Genomic DNA, 23386 nt, shown 5'->3' on the forward strand with positions numbered 1-23386 from the left:
TGTGCTGTATGTAAGCGTGGCCCTTTCATTATGGTTATAATATTGTGAAGGAATAAAGGTAGGTGCTGTATGTAAGTGTGGTCCCTTCATTATGGTTAAAATAGTGTGAAGGAATAAAGGTAGATGCTGTGTGTAAGTGTAGTTCCTTCATTATGGTTATAATATTGTGAAGGAATAAAGGTAGGTGCTGTATGTAAGTGTAGTTCCTTCATTATGGTTAAAATATTGTGAAGGAATAAAGGTAGGTGCTGTGTGTAAGTGTGGCCCCTTCATTATGGTTTAAATATTATGAAGGAATAAAGGTATATGTTGCCTTCCCGGATCACGTTAATAAATTCATTAGAGTTGACACACACATACAATTATAATATATTCACTTAGACTAATTTGATTATTTTGTTGTTTGCCATCTGTTTACGATGTTTATCATGCTCCGTTGTTTAGGGGTAGAGCAGTGCTCTTAGCATATAGTTTTATTGTAATTACCTTCTCATTAATTGGTTTTAATGAAACATTTATTATTTTCAACGATATGATGCAATATATACTCGTATTCCTGATTGGCATCAGAGTACGAGTACAACAAAACTGTTTGGTAGAGTAGGAAGTGTGACGAACAAATAATTAGTTTCGTAAAAAAAACGTCGCTTAATTTTCTAAAAGTATTCGAAGTACACACACACATGCACAGCTATGTACACGTAAAGAGAGGCATATGTAATAAGATAGAGAGAGAAAAAATATTGTTTGTTTGTTTGAAGTTAAGCACAAAGCTATACAGTAGCGTTGTACGTCAGCAGACATACCGCTGTGCCACTGGGGGGCAAAAAGAAACACAAAGGGCTATCTGTGCTCTGCCCACCACGGGTATCGAAACCCGGTTACTAGTGTTGTAAGTCCGCCAACATACTGCTGTGCCACTGGGAGGCGAGAAAATAAATAGATTGAGAGTTGTCAAGTTCGTTTCAAAAAGTTCCATAGTGATTTCTTAGTTTTTTACTCTTTAGAAAATGTATTCTAGTGGCTAATGTCACCAAATTAATACTGATCAACGATATGCTTGTAAGTACGATAACGCAATTTTAAAATTAAAAATGGATGAACGTTTAAAATGACCAATCAAAATTTCATTTGACCGATGGTCTAAATTAAAAGACTCTAGATGTTTCGGTAGCTTTACTCTACCATCATCAGGAGTAAAACACATACATGGCCAGCGGGTAGTTTGATAAGGAAAAGGCTTAACTCTTTGTAACCTATAAGGATGGTATGAGTATTGTACATAGGAAGTCAGTATTTCTTTCCAAAACTGTGTTTTATCACCAGCTAACCCTTCATCTGTGTTTAACAGATAATTATTTACTTTACAGCTCCAAATTTATATTGATTCTCTAATATTCAATTAATTTTGAGTATTAGGTTAATTTGAAATTATTGCTTCATGCCATTGTATTATATGACCTGTTACGATAATGTGTTTAGCAAGATATTTTATTTTTTTCAGTACATAACCTTTATGTTCATTAAGACGATATTTCAATTACGTTTAGTTTGATCAGTATTTTTTGTTGTTGTATTCATGCTTAATTTGATATGTTTCTCTTTTAAAATCTAAAATGTTTTTTTAAACTCTAGTAATAGGTCGTATTGATTTAATTTTGTTAATTGGCTTGAAAATACGAATAGAATTATGTTTTCTGAACACACTGGTGATTTGTCTAGTTATACCTTGTACATACGGTAATATTACTGTACTGTATATTATATTACCATATGGAATATGGTGTTTCATAAACAGTTGTGAAAAGAATTTCATTATTATCTCTTTTAACAAGTTCGTCTAAAAAATGGCAACCAGTTATATTGTTCAATCTCATATGTAAATTTAATAGATTTAAAAGGATCAACATTGTTTGGATAATCAACAAATGTTTTTAATTCAATATCTCCATGCCACCAAACGAAGAAGCTGTTATCAACAAATTTAATCCAACAATCAGGTTTCAAAGAAGCATTACGAAGAGTAATACGTCCAAAACATTACATATGAAGGTTACATAGAATTGAAGAAAGAGGAAAACACATGGCTAATCCAATAGCCTGCTAATAATACTTTTCATTAACTTTGAAAAACAAATTCAACTCACATTCTATTTAAATTAATAATGTCTACAATTTCAATTGCAGAAATGTAAGCTTGAACTAATCTATCGTGAAAACAATTAATAGCATATTCTCCCGAGACTTTAGTAAACAACGAAACTACATCAAATGATACTAACTTATCTGAAGGATTAAGTTACCGAGACTTTACTACATCATATGATACTAACTTATCTGAGGATTAAGTTTAATTTTTTCAACAAATGCAGCAGATTTTTTATATTTATTCTTGTTGTTCAAATACGAAAAGCTCCCCAGTGGCACAGCGGTATGTCTGTGGACTTACAATGCTAGAATCCGGGTTTCGATACCCGTGGTGGGCAGAGCACAGATAGCCCATTGTGTAGTTTTGGGCTTAATTACAAACAAACAATCAAATACTAAAATAGTTGAGTAATATACTTTGCGATATACTGAGATGAGATTCCTATACTGGATACAATAAGCTTAAAACTATTGTTTAACTCATGAATCTTAGGTAAAGCATAAAAACGGGTTAGGCAAACATTGGAAGGAATCAGACTTATTTTTTGATCACGTGAGAAAAGTTATACATTGATCAACATGTGTTTTTTTATCACGTTGTGAAATTATGTTGTAGGATCTCTTCTAAAAGAAACACACGAAGTTCCATTTAAGAACTGATCTACACTAGAAATGTAATCACATTTATTCACATTAATATCTTGTTTCGACATTATACCTAGACATCGATAAGTAATAATAGTTTTAATTTTACAATTTTTGATTCAAAATTAGATTCAAAACTAGTTAACACATCTTTTATGGGTAGAATTCGTAAAGTTACTGCAAAAATTTAAGTCTAAACTCAGTACATTAATTTGAATTTCAGTGAGATTGACATCAGACCTGTTTCTACGAAAGGGGTCCGAAGGCCGTTTGGAGGGTCACCTGTTTTAACCTCTTGCATCATTATACAGTAATGTGTTGTCTATAAGTCAGTCAATAGACACAACGTCACATAAGGGACGCTTAACTTTGCAATTTGTACTGTCGTGACGTCAGTAAAACGTGCACATGCCATGAATAACGAGAAGAAGTATGCACTTTGTATGTTACAACGCAGCATGCCGTATGAGCTTCAAAACAAGAAATAAAAATTTTGTTACTCTTAATTTGAGTTTTATTTAAAAAAAAAACACTTTCGGAGACCCTGCGGAAGTACATCTAGTTAATAACTTTGGGATACCTACTGGTAGTACTTCAGAAGTTTGTCTTTTCTTAGGTGTACATATAGATTTAAACTTAATATCTAATTGCTTACTATATTGTTCATTTTCTTTTTCAATTTTGCTCCAACAGTAATTTTCATGCCAAAGACTGCTGAAGTCTTCATCAAGTGCAAGATCTTTTCTAACACATTGATGATGACTTCTAGTTTGGAGATTTCGCTCTTTTTGTTTTCCCGTATCTTGATCTTTAATAATTTTAATTTAGTATTTATAGAAGAAAAGTTGCACGTCTTCATTCTGATTACGCGTGATATCAATGAATTTTGGAATTACTGAATTGTTTCTGATCGTAACTAAAAACTTTAGTTGCGTTAACTTGCGCTGTAACTTACTTCGTTGTCGTAGTTGATGTTTCTCCGAACGCCCGTTATGAATTAGGCTTAATGAAGATCCAATTAAGGGAACTTGTGCAATAAATTTTAAAGATTTTAATTTTATTTCACAAGTTGCCTTAATTGGATCTTCAGTAACACAATCAGTGGGATTCAACAGTCAGCAAACGTAACCATAAACCACACAGAGCTGTAAAAGCCGCTAGTTATACATAAATGCACATACATACACACGTACATCCTACTTCTATATTCCATGTTCCTGCACGTGTCATAAAAAAAGTTAAAAATATGTTATCACCGAAAATTCTGCCCTATTCCAAGAATTGTGTTTTCTAGCTTTACCTTAGCCTTACTCTCTTAGTCTTTATTTTGTTTTATACCTTCGTTAGGACTACACCTTATTTTCAGTCCTTTTCCGGTACATGTTTCAGAGTTTGACGCTGGGGTTTGGTTTCTCAGTCCCATATTAGTGAAACGATTTTTTTTGTAGCGTTTTGTCTCATCTGTAAATTCCTGTCAGTCTAATATTCATATTTTATCAGTTTAGTTTTCATTACATCTCATTAACACATTCAGCAGTTAGTTTCCATTACTTGCAAAACATCACTTATATGTACCTCACTTTACACTAACTTTATATGATAAAACTTAGTGTGTTCAGACTTTGTGCTTTGTAATGTTAAACATACATTAAAGGAATACTTGTGTTACGTATCACACATTAAAGGAATACTTGTGTTATGTATCATATTTTAAAGGAAGACTTGTATTATGTATCATATATTAAAGGAAGACTTGTGTTACGTATCATACATTAAAGGAATACTTGTGTTAGGTATCACACATTAAAGGAAGACTTGTGTTATGTATCATATATTAAAGGAAGACTTGTGTTACATATTATATATTAAAGGAAGACTTGTGTTACGCATCAGATATTAAAGGAAGACTTGTGTTACGTATCATACATTAAAGGAATACTTGTGTTAGGTATCACACATTAAAGGAAGACTTGTGTTATGTATCATATATTAAAGGAAGACTTGTGTTACGTATCATACATTGCTTTAGTCTTATAAATCGGTCACTTACATCTTTCAGTTTGACCTTAACAAGTAAATTTTCTGAACTCTTAGTTATTCGCAGTATTCTAACAATTTCCCGTGTGAATAATTAATCAGGAACAGTAAAAGTGGCGAAAGAAAGAAGACTTACAAATTTTATAGCCGTAGTCAAGGATATAAAGGTCACAGAAAGTCGCCATCTTGAGACTATCACCACTATAAATCCAGTTACACATGGCATCCATAAGAGTTCGCAAAACCTGAAGAGATTCTTGGATGTAAAAAACTGCCACGTCCATGATTCACTAATAGATAGGTGTTCCAACAACCTGTTCTCACTAAGTCATAGATTCAACCAGAGAATGACAAAGGATGAAGCATATCTTCCAGAAACGTGTAATCTTGTGTAGATTTTCAATAATTTGAACCAATAAAGAGCACGTTGTTGTTTTTTAAAGGAAATCCAGAAAGGATGATTAGACTCTTCATGCGACAGTTGTGTTCTGTTTTGTTTCTAAACACATACATAACAGCACTGTACAAAGGCTCTATCGACAAAACACAAGCCAAGTATACAGCATTCATCTTATTTTCTGATTTAATGTGCATAACGTCATCTGAACCCTCCTTATAATACACCTGTAAATATGCCGTGCCATATGTAATGTGTAGTACTTGTATATGAATGTATGTGTAGTACATATTTTCACCAGGAAGAAACTTAAGAACAGATGACAGTAAGATAAATAAATACATTTAATGGCGGAATACCAACAGATAAAATAAATATTTTAATCAACAGGAGCTACAACAGTAGTAGCGTTGTATCAAAGGAATATTTTATTTCAGAGGTGTTTATATCTCGGAGAAAATGAAATTAAAGACATCGGTCCCATGCCAAGGCCAGGCAGTGTTGTAGCATCTCTTCGTGTTATGCTACTTTGATGTAAAGAATCCCCAGTGGTTATCAGCGATATCTCAGTGCTTCCTTCGTCTACCACACGGATCAAAAGAAATTCTTGCTTATCTCAGGACTAAGCATGGGAATATTAATTTGTGGAGAAGCTACTCGCAGGGATTCAGGGACTTTTAGTTAAGCTGACCCTATATTACTCGGACTGTTTACTTTGATTTTATGGGACCTGGGTATGAGCCACTCTTAGAGAGAGTTCTGCCTTGTAGACGACCCCATGAAGGTATTGCTAGAGAACCTTGGTTAAGCCGTTAAGTTTACAATCGAGAACTCCTCTCTACTTCCCATTCATATTAGTTATATCCCTCTAAAGACACTGTTTGGATCGTTTTGGATTTCTAATATCTATCACGTTGGAGCAATTGATCAACTGGCCTTAGTTATCAACCAAATTATACAATAGTGGGATTTTTATTTATTGTAGATATAAGGTATGACTTGTCAATTGGTGCTGACCCTCCCTTGCTTGGGTTTGAGATGTTTGTCCAATTTATCGTGCCTATTTTATTGATTAATATATGCTTTAATTCTAGCCAGTCTATGTTATGGCAGTCTATTATGTTTAGCTTTGGATATTGCTTGGCTTAGATCAGTGTAGTTGTCTGGGTTGTGATTGCTATTGCTTATATGAGGGTAAAAATTTTTTTCTTACATTTCCAAACCTTAATTAGTTTGGGCTCTATGTCTATGTTTACTTTTCTGTTGCTTATGTTTCAGAGCTTGTCTTTTGTTTCCACATTAATGAAAACATTTTTCTTGTATAATTTTTAGCAAAGAGCAAGAGCATGATTTTGCAACAGATTCACAGTTCAGCACTCTAACCACTTGGCTATGCCCAGCCCTTAATTTTGAATTGATAAGTTCTAGAGAAGGCAGCAATTTATCAGCACTCGCCGCATCACTTGGACTACAGCTCTTGTTTAACTGAATATTCGATTCTTTTAGAGCATCTACGGCCACAAAGTGGTGAAAGCGTTTTTGGAGGCAACAGGATACGAACCATGAATTCTCGGATTCACAAACCGAGCATGCTAACACCTAGACCACACCCGGCTGAAGCATTAATCGAATTCGACCACCTCAAAAAGGTTCTCCATAAAACTGTGACGGATTTACTATCCTATATCTACTTTAATATCGATGTTTGTTTAAATTAAATTTATTTATCTAGAAATGTACATAACTTATACTATTAAATCTGCGAAGTTCCCGTCTTTTCACTAAAATTGTAGAAAATTCTCGAGTGTAAGAATCAACAATATATGTGTGTACGTAAACACTGGTGTTTCGTTTATATTGTTGAGTAAGCTGAAGTTTCGAGAAACTGTCCTCACACCTATAAATGTAACCAACGCGACACGCCAAAAGACAGTATATATTATTGGTTTGCTATAGTTGATGTACTATAGACCTAGGAAGCTATGATTATTATAATGCTTATTAATCGAGAACTTCAGATATTTGACCATAAACGTTTATAAATTTCGAAAATTACAAACCATTTAACTTCAGCGGATTCACACCGGCCATTAGTATTTTTACGAAAACAATATATAACTTCATCGGTGGACAACTCGGCGTGTGGTCGGCGAAGAACGAAGAGCACAAAACTCGCTAGCTCCCTGTTAAGTAAATTGTATCTACATCTATTCAAAATTATTTAGTTCATCGTGAACCTTTGATAAGATATCAAGGAAGTTCCAGACCAGATAGAGGACTAAATATTGTTTGTAAGTTTGTAAAACTTTTGTACATAGATCATTATTTGTAATAACCACTATTGTAAATTGTGTTATTGTTTGTATACTAAAACATATTTGTATTAAAAAAACTGCGTGTATCAATCTTGTTGGCAAATATCACAAACGTGATACATATCGACATATATTTAATTTCTAAATCTAAATTATAATTTAACTCAGTTTCAGGCTATTCGAAATTATAATACGTTAAGTAATAAATTGGAGGCTCGTCCGGGGCAAATAGTAATACGTTAAGTAATAAATTGGAGGCTCGTCCGGGGCAAATTATAATACGTTAAGTAATAAATTGGAGGCTCGTCCGGGGCAAATTGTAATACGTTAAGTAATAAATTGGAGGCTCGTCCGGGGCAAATTGTAATACGTTAAGTAATAAATTGGAGGCTCGTCCGGGGCAAATTGTAATACGTAATAAAACTCTTCAAATGAGAGTACAATACGTTCTCATTACATAACAAAAATATCGTCAAGTATGGTGATTAATAATGAACTTATTTTCGATAAAAAATGTCTGATCTCTACTGCTATTACAAAAAAAAAAATCAGCAAGAGTTTTCTATGCATAAATTGTTTCCTTTTTATATATTTGTAGGCAATGTTTGAATACGATATCTCATTCAATTGATAACGCGACCAGTAAATGTCATGGTAATAAATACCTGATTGTTTAAATCTAATTACGTTGCTTAACGGTCTGTTCATGCTTGTAATCGAAATGGAAACAGGAAGGCAAGTTTGCACACTGTACTAACAATATACGTGTGTTAGTGAAACTGTTTACATAATAAATGTTAATATTGAATTAAACAACTTAAGTAAGCCTGATGTATGAATACATCAAAATCGTTGTTATTCTCCGTGCTTATGGCCTCGCAGCATTAGTGTTCGGCAACTCAAGTAGGCGTCAATCATACCTTGGAGAAGATAAGAGTTCTATCATCACAAGGAAAAATGAAGCTCTGAAATACTCAAGAGGACTGAACTGATACACTCCATGCATGGAAAGTACGGTTAATTTATTAATACACTAGATACATGTATGGAAAGTACGGTTAATTTATTAATACACTAGATACATGTATGGAAAGTACGATTAATTTATTAATACACTAGATACATGTATGGAAAGTACAATTAATTGATTAATACAATAGATACATGTATGGAAAGTACGGTTAATTCATCAATACAATAGATACATGTATGGAAAGTACGGTTAATTTATTAATACACTAGATACATGTATGGAAAGTACGGTTAATTTATTAATACACTAGATACATGTATGGAAAGTACGGTTAATTTATTAATACAATAGATACATGTATGGAAAGTACGGTTAATTTATTAATACACTAGATGCATGTATGGAAAGTACGGTTAATTTGTTAATACAATATATACATGTATGGAAAGTACGGTTAAATTATCAATACACTAGATACATGTATGGAAAGTACGATTAATTTATTAATACAATAGATACATGTATGGAAAGTACGATTAATTTATTAATACACTAGATACATGTATGGAAAGTACGATTAATTTATTAATACACTAGATACATGTATGGAAAGTACAATTAATTGATTAATACAATAGATACATGTATGGAAAGTACGGTTAATTTATCAATACAATAGATACATGTATGGAAAGTACGGTTAATTTATTAATACACTAGATACATGTATGGAAAGTACGGTTAATTTATTAATACACTAGATACATGTATGGAAAGTACGGTTAATTTATCAATACAATGGATACATGTATGGAAAGTAATGAAAACTCCTGAAATCATATAAACAAATAACCTTTCTAGTATATTGTAATTTCTCATTCATACTGGGAAAAAATAATAGAGAGGATATGTAAATTATTCATATAATACGAACAATGCTGTCGGAAACTTTCGTTTCCTGCCTTTTTGAGCTAGATTATCTATAAAAATGTATTAACTTTGACATGGTTTTGATGGGTACAAAAGGCCAAGGGTGATATTAGCTATTTCAAAAAAGCTTTATTATAAACCAAGAAAAAAAAAATGTTTGTTTGGACGTTATAGTATCAGTTTGTAACACAAAATACATCTGTAAAATGTTTGCTTGGACGTTATAGTATCAGTTTGTAACACAAAATACATCAGTCAAATGTTTGTTTGGACGTTATAGTATCAGTTTGTAACACAAAATACATCAGTCAAATGTTTGTTTGGACGTTATAGTATCAGTTTGTAACACAAAATACATCTGTCAAATGTTTGTTTGGGCGTTATAGTATCAGTTTGTAACACAAAATACATCTGTAAAATGATTGTTTGGACGTTATAGTATCAGTTTGTAACGCAAAATACATCTGTAAAATGTTTGTTTGGACGTTACAGTATCAGTTTGTAACACAAAATACATCTGTAAAAGAGTTTCAGTCGACTAGTAAAAGTTTATGCAATTTATATTTTTACTGTCATCGTAATGTGTAGAAGAACCCCATTATTCGTTATATACATGTTTTGGTATTATATGTAAACGCATGCTTTGTCACTGCACTTTACGAAATCCTTAATCAAGATTAAAATTTCCCATAGCAAGAAAGAATTTTGTTTATCAGTAATTAAACGATTTTCCTCGCCTAAGGAGGAACTTATATAAAGAATGAACTTGGCATCTAAATAACCAGATGGGTTTCTGTAGAGTTGGTTTTGTTTTCATGAGATGATTTGATGAATACAAAATAGAAGAGCTTCGGGGTAAAAACGTTGTGATGAACCAGTAAACAAATGTAGTAATTTCTTAACTTTTCATCATGTTTGTTTGTTAGTTTGTTTTTCAGAGTAAAGCCACATTGGGCTATCTGCTGTGTACACTGTGGGAAATCGAACCCCGGATTTCAGCGTTTGTAAGTTTGTAGACTTACCGCTGTCCCAACGTGAGACCGTTTCATCATATTATATATCACATGCATATTCGGAAATTAAATGTTCATGAACCACGATTTTAATTTTTCTTTTGTGCATTCAAACGAAGAATAACGTCTCTTTCGAATAGAATACAACATAGTTAAAAATGTATTAAAATTTTAATTATGCAGTAGAACGTGTTATTCGTTGAATACAAGGAATTGCAATTACTTACGCTATATGATGTTATAGCTTAAAATTAGTGTTCATGCTGCAAATATAAAATGCTAGAGCCTAGTTTTAGTTTTAGTTATCCCAGCCTTCCATTAAAGGCGGTAAATGTGTGAATATATTTATATCTATAAATTCAAAATCAAATCACGTTTCAAGATGTATAGGTCAAATCCTTTCTTTTTTACCAAAATGTTCTCTATTTATCAAACTCTTTTTTATTTAACCAGTTTTGTAACATTGCTGGCTACTCTTCAGCATAAAAACTATGAGAACCAGAAAACTACTAAACATTTTTTGAAAGTAATAAACTTAAGTTAAAAATTTATATAAAATATATAGTAAGTTTTGTTTTTCGAATTAATTTTTTATTTTATATTCTTTTTAAGAGCTCAGGTTACAAAAAGTTCTTAGTACTAACGCTTCAAATCAAAAACCTAATTTAAAAAACTTTTTAAATGAACATCAGCATTAAACTACTTTTAAAATTAACGATAAAATGACTATAATATATTGCCAAATCCTACAGAAATGTTTAATATATACTTTACTAACTTTGTTGAATAACCTTAAAGTTTCTTTGGAACTTATCCGCAGTTTACTTAAGGTACATTTAAAATACGAACCAAAACTCTGGATCCCTATTATTCAAACATATCGCCTTCTAACGACTTTCAATTAAAATTTAATGAAACGTTAAGACAGTCAATAAAATATTTTAAAAACATTAAACTTCTTTCTTTATCATTACAATTCCAAAAGGGAAAAAACTTTGAAAAAAATTAATTCAATATGTGAAAGAAATTAGTATTACAGGAATAAAAATTATTACTTTCTCCAACATACAATTCTCCATAATTTTAAAACGTAAATTACATTTTTAGCATTACACCTTTCATCTTGAATAATTCCCGCCCTTTTGGTTCAACAATTAAATTTCCTAGTTCAAGATATGTATTTTTAAACATTAAAATAACATTTTCTATTACACGTTACAATTCCCTTTTCATTATTTAATTTAGAATTTTTAAAAGTTAATTTATATAAATATGGAGGTTGCCAGATTATCTTGTAATTTTCAAACACGTGATCAATTTGTTTTTGAATAAAGTTGATATTAATCGCCATCTCTGGACAATGAGTTGTGACTAGCGGTATAACATTTTAATTATTATCCTAATATTTAATTCTTTCTTCTCCTTTTGATCGTTTCGCCAAACTAAAAGCTCTACCAATAATCTTCTCAAAAATTGTTTCAATTCTTGTACGCTAGGGTTTCTTACCTCGTGATTAGATATCAACGTATATAACCTGGTTGCCATAGTTACAGGAATATTCAATTTTACCAATTAGGAGTGATTGCTAAAAAAAGTATAAATACTTCTGTGAATTCGTTGGTTTATATTGAATATCAACTATATTTTAATACTTTTCTTTAACTATTGCAAGAATATTTAAGAATAATATCACATTTTCATTATACCAATACATGAATTTGACTGTTTCATTTAGTCCATTTAAAATTCGGAAGAAAATTTCAGTATCATAACTTTTGTTCCAAGTCATAAAACAATCATCCAAAAACATTTTCCATGTTACCTTTTAATAATTTACGCAGTTAATCTCAAGATAGTTTGGAAGACGATCAACATTTTACTTTCCAGATAACCTACTACTAGCGTTGGTGCAACTATAAAGCTCATAGCAGTTTTCGAGATTTGGTGAAAGATTTCATCTTCAGACACAAACACTAAATCTAGACTTTTTAAAATAACCTTCTTATTAAACCACTTAAAAAATATAATAAAACATTTTAACTGAAAAATGTGTTTATTTCACATCAGTCTAAAACTTTAACTTATTACTTTTCAAAATAAAAGTGTTTAGTTGATTTGTGATTTCTGTAGTTTGAAAAGTTTGGTTAATGAAGTACAGTTTGGTAAAAAAAAAAATGGATTCGAGTTTTCTTACACATATTCATCTTGAAGTGAAACAACCTCGAATTACAGTTACACACACATATATATATAATTTATTGAGTCACTATAATCCAAACAACCAATTCAGAATGAGTGATGTTGATATTTATTAAAGCTATGCGGCCTTAAATATTAGCATACTTTTTAACCAACACTTTTTCAAAACAAAATAGATGCTTTTGTAAAGAAAAAATACCACAAAATTTAGTCTATTTAATATAATAGATATTTGAACAGCTTGTGGTTTTCGATACACATTTTTCTCGTGCGAAAAAGCTGAGAATATACAAGAAACTGTATTCAGAATATGGATCCTGAGGAAATATTTGAAAGCAATTCGGTCAAATATTCGTGACTTTATACTGTTACAGATTTACTGGGAAATTATTATAATTCTTGTCTCGTTCCAGATGTGAGATTATAAGTAAACAGAGCAGAAGAAAAATCTCATGAAATATCAAAATTAAGCACTTTGTGATTATTTATCTTATTAATTTTTTTACGAATTAATTCGGTAGTTAGCTATTGCTTTCAGAAATATTTTAATATTTTGACAGTAAGATAAAGTAATAAAATGATAATTCTAAATATTCGTCATCAAAACTCATGGTTGACCTGAAGAACTACCAAAATGAAACAAAACCAAAACCTAGAATAACAGGGAAATTCATCCTTAATTCACTTTTACAGCGAAAAACCAAATTATATTAATAACTACAAAGTCATAAAATAAAATTAATCTATCTTAATACAGTCACCCCTCCCCAGTGGCACAGCAGTATGTCTGCGGACTAACAATGCTCGAATCCGGGTTTCGATACCCGTGGTGGGCAGAGCAAAGATAGCCCTTTGTGTTTTTTTTGCTTCCCAGTGGCACAGCAGTGTATCTGCTGCCGTACAACGCTACTGTGTAGCTTTGTGCTAAACTTCAAACAAAAACCTTAATACAAACTAAGTACTGGAGAAACGAAAACATCGGATTTGAGCTTTGATTATCATACAGATGCTTGATTAAAGCGTATTGATGCATCTATCTGAAATTCAGTAAACTTAGTCAACAGACTCTTCTGGAGTATTCTGTGTAGATTTAGGTTTAACTGTGCCAGAGAAGTTGTAAAGTGAAACGTTGAGTGGCTACAAAGTTGTTTTTTTTTTACTGAAGTATTTGCCATACTGTTTATTTTGTCATAGTTACTTCAATTAGCACTACATAAGTTATAGAGTATCTATAACTTGCCTATGCATCTACCGCACCAATACTGGTATTTTAAATACATGCCTATAACTTACTGATACATATACTAGATCATTAGATGTATCTGAAAGATGCATTTAAAGTACTTCATTAAGTTTGTGATTATTATACTTTTAATCACACTATGTTAAGAACTATGGATAGGAAAAATACCTGAGCCTGTTGGATTGTAATCTTGCGATGAATCAGGTAATCAGATAACATTTCCATCAACAAACTATCTCCCAGTATTACATAGGTATGATACTTCTTGCACGTGCGTCACACCTAATAAGTATTGCGTCATTTAGCTCACTGGTGCTTTCTATTAACTATTAAAAATAACGGCTTGTTTGTTTGTTTGTTTTTGAATATCGCGCAAAGCTACACGAGGGATATCTGCGCTAGCCATCCTTAATTTAGCAGTGTAAGACTAGAGGGAAGGCAGCTAGTCATCACCACCCACCGCCAATTCTTTTATCAACGAATAGTGGGATTGACCGTCACATTATAACGCCCCCACGGCTGAAAGGGCGAGCATGTTTGGTGGAACAGGGATTCGAACCCGCGACTCACAGATTGCGAGTCGAGAGCCCTAACCACCTGGCCATACCGGGCCTTAAAAATAATGGCATTGTCCTTGGTAGTGTAATAGTCATGATACAGATAGTGCTTATGTATTTTAAATAAGTATCATGCCCATCAGTTCTGTTGCCATTGTATGCCACAGGTGGCCACGGTAGCGGCAGCGACAGAAATGGCAAGCACAATCCAAACAACAGTCTTAACAGATAATCGGGGGTGTAAAGTATTGTGCCTGCAACAGCCGCCCATTCATGCGGACTTTTACAATCTCGTGACGTCCTTATCAAATTTTCAAAAAACATTGATGAACTAACTAGTTTAAACATTATACTATAATGCCACATCTACTATTCGAATCCGGTTGGATATCAAGAGCCAGATATCCAAATTCAGATCAAAACTTATTAAGAACTTGCTTGCATAAGTCGAGGTAAAGCAACGTAAGTAAGAAAACATTCAGTGAACTTGGTCCACTGCTATGCCAGATTTAGAGTTATGAAACAAACTCTCTGAGGTAAATATACTGTATCGTAACTCTATAAAATTCACAAGTTGATTGGAAAGTCACCAATACTTTGCTAGCACAGCCTTTAACCTCATTTCAAGGGTAATTAGGCCTAACTTCAAAAAAATTCTGTATATATTCCAACTACAGATTTTAAAAACTGGAGCCATATACATCACAATACTTTACATATGGTAGTAACATTATAATTTATCGATATTTATGAATACAAATATTTCTGTATATACAGATATAAACAATCAAATGAACAGTTCGAGTTTGGCAGCCATTTTGTCTTCTTAATGTCGTAAATGACGTTTAGTACCGAGAGTGGATAGCGTACCATCGTTTGGGACGAACGATTATTGTGCTAAGGCTCCAAATAGTAGGAGGGGGTGGTCCAGCGCCCTCGTCACACAACTTTAAGACTGGTACTTTTACTACTTATTTATTAATTCCAATACAATTATAGTTCATATATACCAGCATCTTTATAATTTACATTCACAACCAATGTTCCCTTGAATTTTTTCAGTCCTTGTTCGGAATGAATTGTTTCTTGTGCACCAGTATCAAGGCAATATGTGGATGTGCGCTACCAGTTTTTTTAGGGGCGGGTGTATTTTTAGACCATCGACCCTATTGGATCATTAGGCTGCTTTACAATGCTACCAGTTGGTTATTTGGGCTTTAGGCCTATCGTCAAGGTGTTGAGACTCCACACTTAGGATGAGCGCGGCTAGAATAATGAAGTGCGCGGCACTTAACTGGTTGTTGTGCAGCCGCGCAGCCTAGGGGGAAGAATGTTCACAACTGTCATTGTAATATATCATTATTCCCATTAGTGCCTGAAAGATGTTGAATACTTCATAGAATCTCAAATTATTTTAAAATAACTCATGACCAGATTTGGATGTTTGTTTTCCTTTATACCAATGTATTAGGAGTTTTCTTCTAGAGAGGAGTTTGCGATTTCTAAAACAAAATCTATAGTTGGACATTAACTACAAATATACTTGGATTTTTTAATAGAACTAGACAATCGTTATTAATGTATTATTTTGCACACTCTTTTCTTTCTGCACTTTCTTAATTATCTTTCAAACGTATCCACTATTATAGCTTTTTTGCCAAATTTATATTATAAAATTTATCATCTAGTCTTGAACAGCGCCCTCTGAGAGATATTAATTATCTATAGCTTTTTGCGTAGGGCTTGGCATAGCCAGGTGGTTAGGGCATTCGACTCGCAATCTGAGGGTCGTGAGTTTGAATCTCCGTCCCACCAAACATGCTCGCCCTTTCAGCCGTTTGTGCGTTATAATGTAAAGGTCAGTTCGTTGGTAAAAGAGTGACCTAAGAGTTGGCGGTAGGTGGTGATGACTAGCTGCCTTCCCTCTAGTCTTACACTACTAATTAGGGAAGACTAGCGCAGATAGCCCTCGTGTAGCTTTGCGCGAAATTCAAAACAAACAAACAATCCTAACGAGTGTTGGAAAGGCTATAGTATCAATGTTAATGTGACAGACTTGTGTATAACTGTAAAGTAAATTGAGCTAGTCTAGTTTGTAAAATGCACCCTAAACTTGACCAGTAGCTAAAAAGCTATGTGATTACTCTCTCTCCGAAGATAAATATTGTTAAACTATAACAAAGGTTAACAGATTTAAAGTTTCAAAAAATGGTAGCTTCAGTCAATCGGAAAACTGGTAACGTTCCGAAACCACACCCAGAGACTCAAGCAGGACTAACCGAAACCACACCCGAAGACTTAATCAGGTCCTTTGGAAACCACGCCAGAAGACAATCAAGAATACACGAAATTACACCCGATGACTTAATCAGAACCATTCGAAACTACACCCGAAGATAATCAGGACTAATCGAAACTACACCCGAAGACTTAATCAGGATCTTTCGAAACCACACCGGAAAACAGTCAGGATTAATGTTCTTATTTGCAAACTGAAAAAGCTATAGTTAAAAAGAGCATCCATAACTCAGGATGCTACTGTGTCAAGTTGGGCATATCTTTTGGTAGTCTTAACAGGACAAACAAAAATGTCAAAAGCTCAAGTTTCCAGCAACGCCTCGAATTCAATGGTTGTTTTTATAAGAAAAACGGTCGAAGTAACTGTAATCACGGCAGTCCTATTCGATCACATCCCTGTCGAGTTCAATAAGTCTAACCTCATGGAAATATCGTTTTGGTTCAAAGCCATTGATAAGAAGGAGTGAAAGTAGATAGAACACGATCGCCTCGGAAAACAGGTCTTCAGTTCTGGAATGTAGAACCTTATCATCATTTCCAAAAAGAGTCAATGACCTTCTTTGCTTCTTATCTTAGCCTATCTCGCAAACGTTTTTGTCCTGCTTTCCATCTAGTTCATTACTATCACTTCTTGACAGGTACTTCTTATCTAGTGTCACAGATATTTCATACAGCACTCCCATCATTCAACAGTGGTTTTCTCTGTGGCAATTACATGTAATTTTTACTCTTTTAAGTAGCTTATCTTACCACGCTCTTTAATGCCTATATTCTTCTTTCAATGTTTTATTATGCTTGATTTACTTACTGATTTCTATTACAGTTTTATTTATCAATTCATAAACAGTGAATGTGAGTTACGTGAATGATCTCTTTAAAACGATTTAACACGTAACGTCGAGAAACTCCTTGATTTTCTATACATTCAGCACGTGCATTTCTACTTCTAATATTTGTCATTCTTTACTCATTTTGTTAACTGGATAAAACAGTTTCAAAGACCATGAACACTAGGCATAAAAAAACTCTGTTAATTGTAAGATGTCATCTTTAAACCGCTATTAACCATAAATAAAACATCAAAAATAGCTGGTTCTTATTGTAATGTTAATATAAGGAATTTATAAGTTAGTCGGACCCGCTAAGCTTGCGCGTATAAAATAAGCTTTGTCAAGTAGATCAATGATATCTCCTTTTTGTAGTTTACCAAGAAGTTATAGCGCAAATCGATATATAAGAAGCTTGCTTGTAGTTAAGCACAAAACTACACAATGGGTTATCTGTGCTCTGTCCACCACAGGTATCGAAACCCGGTTTCTAGCGTTGTAAGTTCGCAGACATACCGCTATGCCACTGGAGGGCATATCAGAAATACATAGCACATTCTTACATGCACTGTTTTTAAAGTTAAACAACACTAATTATTCATTCTCTTGTCCCGTAAACAACACAAGACAAGTATTTTTCTTGCCATGCTTTGAGAATTGAGCGCTATAGTCTATACCTGTAATACACAACAAGTTTTCTGCATTAAACATAGTGGCATTATTCAACATTAGATAATTACATTTTGATTTCTTATCTCTAGGCGCCCGTTTTTGTCGCCTAGTTACCGCCTAATTTGATTTATTTGTTGAGTGAAATATTACGTTCAGATTTCTTTGCCCTCCTTATTTAAAATACGAAGATTTCTCTTCATAAAAAAACTATCAAATATTTCAATTACTGATTCCTCGAAATGTTCTATCACCCTTGACAACAGTGTCTTATCTTCCTCTCATCATCTTCGGTTCTGTGTCACATATAAAGTAATTGACTTCCAAGCAGACTTCTCCTTGTTAGACGTTTTCTCCCATCAATGATCATATGTTTAATCTACAATGCGTTACTTATTTTCTTTACTAAGCAGTAATTATATTTTATATTGAACACTCCAAATAATGTGAAACCAAAGAATCGGTTCTTTCAAACATGTATAAAAGGTTCTTTTCATTTTCATCCACAGAGCTCTCTCAATGGGGATTATTAGATATTCGTGAGTAGTCTATAGCTCAAATAAACCATTGGCATAAATTAATAAAAATTGTCAAATACAATTAAACAACCGTTTCGCAATCTTACCGAATACGAGTTATGAAAAAAAAACACTGCAAAAACTAAGATTATATGAAGTCTAATGAAAAATAATTGCAAAAACATTAAAGTTAATTGTAAAGTGCGAACTGTTTTGTTTATTTGCAGTTAAGCACAAAGCTTCATAATGGGCTATCTACGTTGTGCCCACGACGTGTATCGAAAGCCGACTTTTAGCATTATAAGCCTTCGGACTTAAGGCGGTAATAAATTCATGTTGCACCATTTTCAGAAGTTCAAAAATCGAGTTTTCTTGTGGAAATTTAACAAAAACGTTGTTCAAACTGTTTTTTAAATGGTTTTAAAATAGTGTCATGAAAATAAAGTATGAGAGTGGTACAGTCTTCGGTAACGTAGTAACCTTAAATTCAGCAACTAGCAAAGATCGAGATGGCAAAAATACAGACTTGGAGTGATAATATATTTACACGGTCTGGACTCACCCGTTAGCTATTAAAATAAACAGGTATTTTATTATACTGGTGAGCCGAATGCGGCTTAATAGTTAACATGCCGGAATGATAAATCGCGGTTACCTGGTTCGCGTCCCGTTATGACAAAATAAATAAATAAGTCGCGCTCCGGACGTTGGGACTGTCGGTGGATTATAAGAGCGACGGTCAAATCCCTACTCTTTGAGTAAAGTAGCCCACGACGTAGCGGTAGGTAGTGTGGACTACTTGCCTTACCTAGCACAGATAACTCTCGAGTAGCTTTGCGCGAAAATCAAGAAGCAACAACCGTTCCGATTTTATTTCAGGAACATAAAGGTCGTTTGTTGGCAGTGTTAATAGTCAACTTAAGACAATTAAATACCGGAGGTTGTTGTATTTATCACTAATTAAACACAAAAGTAAAAGGTAGTTTGCCTACAGCATGTTAAACTAAGTACTTACACATCGAACACGTTAATATGTAGAAGGCATCTTGATTTGTTAAATGCATATTTTATACATTATCACTGCCTTAGTTTTAGTTTTAGTTATGGCGACTTTTGTATGCATTTAACAAGACTTCAAGCTCTACTGAGGCGTCACCTACAGACAACGGATTATATTTATTTGCTCTCGATATTGAAGACAGTTAATATTTTCTATAATTCGTAAGTTAACGGAACAAGTTATTTAAGCTCCATGTTGAGAAGAGAATGAATAATCTTGTTTGTGAGAGTAGGCATATAGTTTAAATATTTCGTATTCAATTGTATAGTTATGTGGATAACATTGTCTCAAACGGTTTATAACGTAAACAAATTAAATGTGTTATTAACATTTTAGACGCCAAATTTAAGCATTTTTTCAAAAGTCCAATTACATGTTCCAAACAGTTTTCTGTTGCTCGCGGAATATATGTATGTATTTACTTTAGGAGCTTTCGTAGTTTCCTATTTTATAAATAAGTCAATCACTTCTGTGGTTTCTTCCTAAGTTATATATACTTAAACCTTCTATATTAAACACAACGAATGCTTCACCATCATCATGAACAAACCTTTAGCAATCACGGTTCACCATGGTTATTATCCCTTTTCTTATATATGGCTTCATTCTGTAAGCTTTAGATGACATTAGGGTAAGCTGCTGACTGATGACAAACTGAATTCACACTTCACAAGATACAGTTAGCTTTATCGTATACAGTATTTGGATAATCATTATTTTTTCATATAACTCAAGAAGATACACACGGCTGGATGTCCACAAAAGATCCACATTTTGTACATTATTCAAATTAGTGAGTCTCAATATGTGCTGATAATACTGAGTTTGTAATTATCATATTTTCGAATAATTCAATTTAAACCGCTACGGACTTAGCATTTATTGGGCTGAATAACTGGATTACTTGCAGAATAAGTACCTGAAAGTTTCTAATTTTTGAGGGACATAAACTTTACTGTATGAAAAAATGATGAAAGTAAAAAAAAGAGAGCAAGTAAGAGATTCAAGTGTATCATTAAACCAAACAAAATACCGAAGAAAAAAAGAAAAATTATTGTATATGATCATGTCTATATTTACACATTATTCTATTAATAAAAAATTAAATACAAACACTTTATACTTCAAAACCCCAAAATGTTACACTATATTAGCATGTCATAAGTTGTTATACTGTATTAGCATGTTATAAGTTGTTACATTATATCAGCATGTTTTAAGTTGCTGTACTAGATTAGCATGTTTTAAGTTGTTGTACTAAATTAGCATGTTATAAGTTGTTACTTTATATCAGCCAGTTTTAAGTTGTTGTACTATATTAGCATGTTATACGTTGTTGCACTGTATTAGCAAGTTATAAGTTTGCATTATTTTAGCATACTATAAATTGTTGCGCTATATTAGCATGTTATAATTTGGTACACTATATTAGCATGTTATAAGTTGTTGTACTATATTAGCATGTTATATATTGTTGTACTTTATTACTATGTTATAAGTTGTTGCACTATATTAGCATGTTATAAATTGTTACATGATATCAGCATGTTTTAAGTTGTTGCACTATACTAGCATGTTATTCATTGTTGCACTGTATTAGCAAGCTATAAGTTTGCATTATTTTAGCATAATATAAATTGTTGCACTATATTAGCTTGTTATAAATTATTACATTATGTCAGCATGTTTTAAGTTATTGCACTATGTTAGCACATGTTATAAGTTGTTACAATACATTAGCATGTTATAAGTAGTTATACTATATGAACATGTTAGAAGTTACTACACTATATAAGCATGCTATAAGTTGTTGTATTAAGTAGAAAACTACGCTGAAAGATAGATAGCTTCCTGGTATTTAGATTAAGAATTTTAGTTTCAGGAAATATTTTTATCTGATGAAGATAAAATATACAATCCTTCCTTTTAGTCCTAAGTCACAAAATACACAGTCGAATTGAAATAAAGCCTAGAACATTTGGGTCATTTATAAAATTGCTTAGATTACACGTATAGATGAGAATTAGAGTCTAAAGGGTGTGATTATGAAAAATTCTTAGTCCCCTAGGAAGATTAGCACTAATAATGAGGCAATGAAAGTTGTCGCCCTCTGAGAGTATCGGCGTCTTAAATCTTGATGGAAACTTGATAGATATAAACTTGTACTGACCTGAACTGTCGTTGGTCGTAGTGGCGCCCTTTTGGAAGCCTGTTGTTGAGTTCTAAAACAAACGCAGGTGGAATAAGGTATCATGATATCAGTAGCATTTACTAGGCTTAACCTTCAGACCTTAGGTTGTGTCAGAGATTCTGCTTTTCAGAAACTGTCAATGCGAAGCTGATTTTAATTCACTGCTGAACAAAACTACAAGTTTTCTAAACCAAACTCCTCTTGCCTTTCTTGCTTTAAGAAGAGATAGATACTAACGTCTGGTACTTTCTGCAAGGTCGGGTTAAGCAAGGATTGGTGCAAGCCGGGTTCTCGAAGCAGACTGACTGTGATGGTGTACAGCTTTCCATGTACCCCACGCGCCCGTCGCGTCACAAGGTTCAGCTCGGCTTCACAGGGCCCCGGTTTGATTAAACAGCTACGGCTACATTTCGCGTGACGCGTGAGCTCAATACACCAGCAAGGTGGCTGGAAAAGCCACTATTCAATATGAAGAAAGACACGGACTGCAGATGTTGTAAACTGTTAACCCTGATAGCTATCTATTAGGCACAAGAAAAAAAAAGAATATAAATTAACTTACAAGAAAAAGAGACGCTTTCTGTCAAGCCTGGATGATATTCACTGAAATGAATTGTAATCGCTCTCTCTCCATTTATTACATATATTTTCAGTACAAGTTTTGTTTTTACATTGTATATTATTCACTTGACTACGTCAGTTTTTTGTTTCTACGCCTGAGAATAAGAGATGGGGAAGATAATTAACTAACAGTAAAATTCTCTCACGTCTACTGTAAAATTCTTTAACGCAAGAGAACTTACCGAGCAGGAGGGTTGCTTAGGTTAAACGTACCAAAATTCACGAACTGTGTTTCTTTACCAAAAAGACCAACTTCTTTGTCCAACATTTAACTTTTAAGGTTATTTATAGATATATATAGACTAAACTTTCCCTTATTGTAGCGATTATAGCATTACCTGTGTTGATTTTAATCACACAAATAAAAGCGAAAAACGGTCGGAGATCTAAGCTTTTTATGTCCTCTCGCTGTAAGATACACGCGCTTAACACTACACTGTAGATGTCGCGATGCAGATAAATCCTATTCAAGTCCAAGCTGCTTGTTTTGCCTCATGGCTGTAGATGGCGCTGAAGTATAGGATTTTTTTCAGGGACGACTCAATTTGCACTATGATGGAATATTTTTATGATCTGCTCTGTAGAGGAAACAAGAAACAACGTGCTTTTCAACAATACCCTTTTTTCTGTTCTTTATTAACTAAGTGAAGCTCCCTTATTCTATGTTTTCTCTAATTATATGGTGTTATTTTTTAAAGTAAGTATAATAAATTATGTACTCCGGTGGGATAAAGGTAACTATACA

At 33.2% G+C, this 23386-nt stretch overlaps 1 protein-coding gene across 2 annotated transcripts in view; it reads right to left on the minus strand.

Annotated features, from left to right (window-relative positions):
• LOC106456924 overlaps positions 1 to 23056 on the minus strand; it is a 162599-nt gene extending 139543 nt beyond the window's left edge. The window contains exons 1-2 of one of the 2 annotated variants that reach the window (XM_022382709.1): positions 22980 to 23056; positions 22000 to 22541 (exon numbers count right to left, since the gene is read on the minus strand). In XM_022382709.1, the coding sequence (XP_022238417.1) occupies positions 22000 to 22083 (84 nt within the window). In that variant the 5' untranslated portion in view covers positions 22084 to 22541; positions 22980 to 23056. Of the gene's footprint in view, positions 1 to 21999; positions 22542 to 22823 lie in introns of both variants that reach the window. The other variant, XM_022382708.1, reaches the window with a different exon arrangement.
• Positions 23057 to 23386: the final 330 nt, after the last annotated feature.

Source organism: Limulus polyphemus, unplaced genomic scaffold (genome assembly GCF_000517525.1).
Source record: "Limulus polyphemus unplaced genomic scaffold, Limulus_polyphemus-2.1.2 Scaffold272, whole genome shotgun sequence".
In the NCBI taxonomy this organism is placed as follows: Eukaryota; Metazoa; Arthropoda; class Merostomata; order Xiphosura; family Limulidae; genus Limulus; species Limulus polyphemus.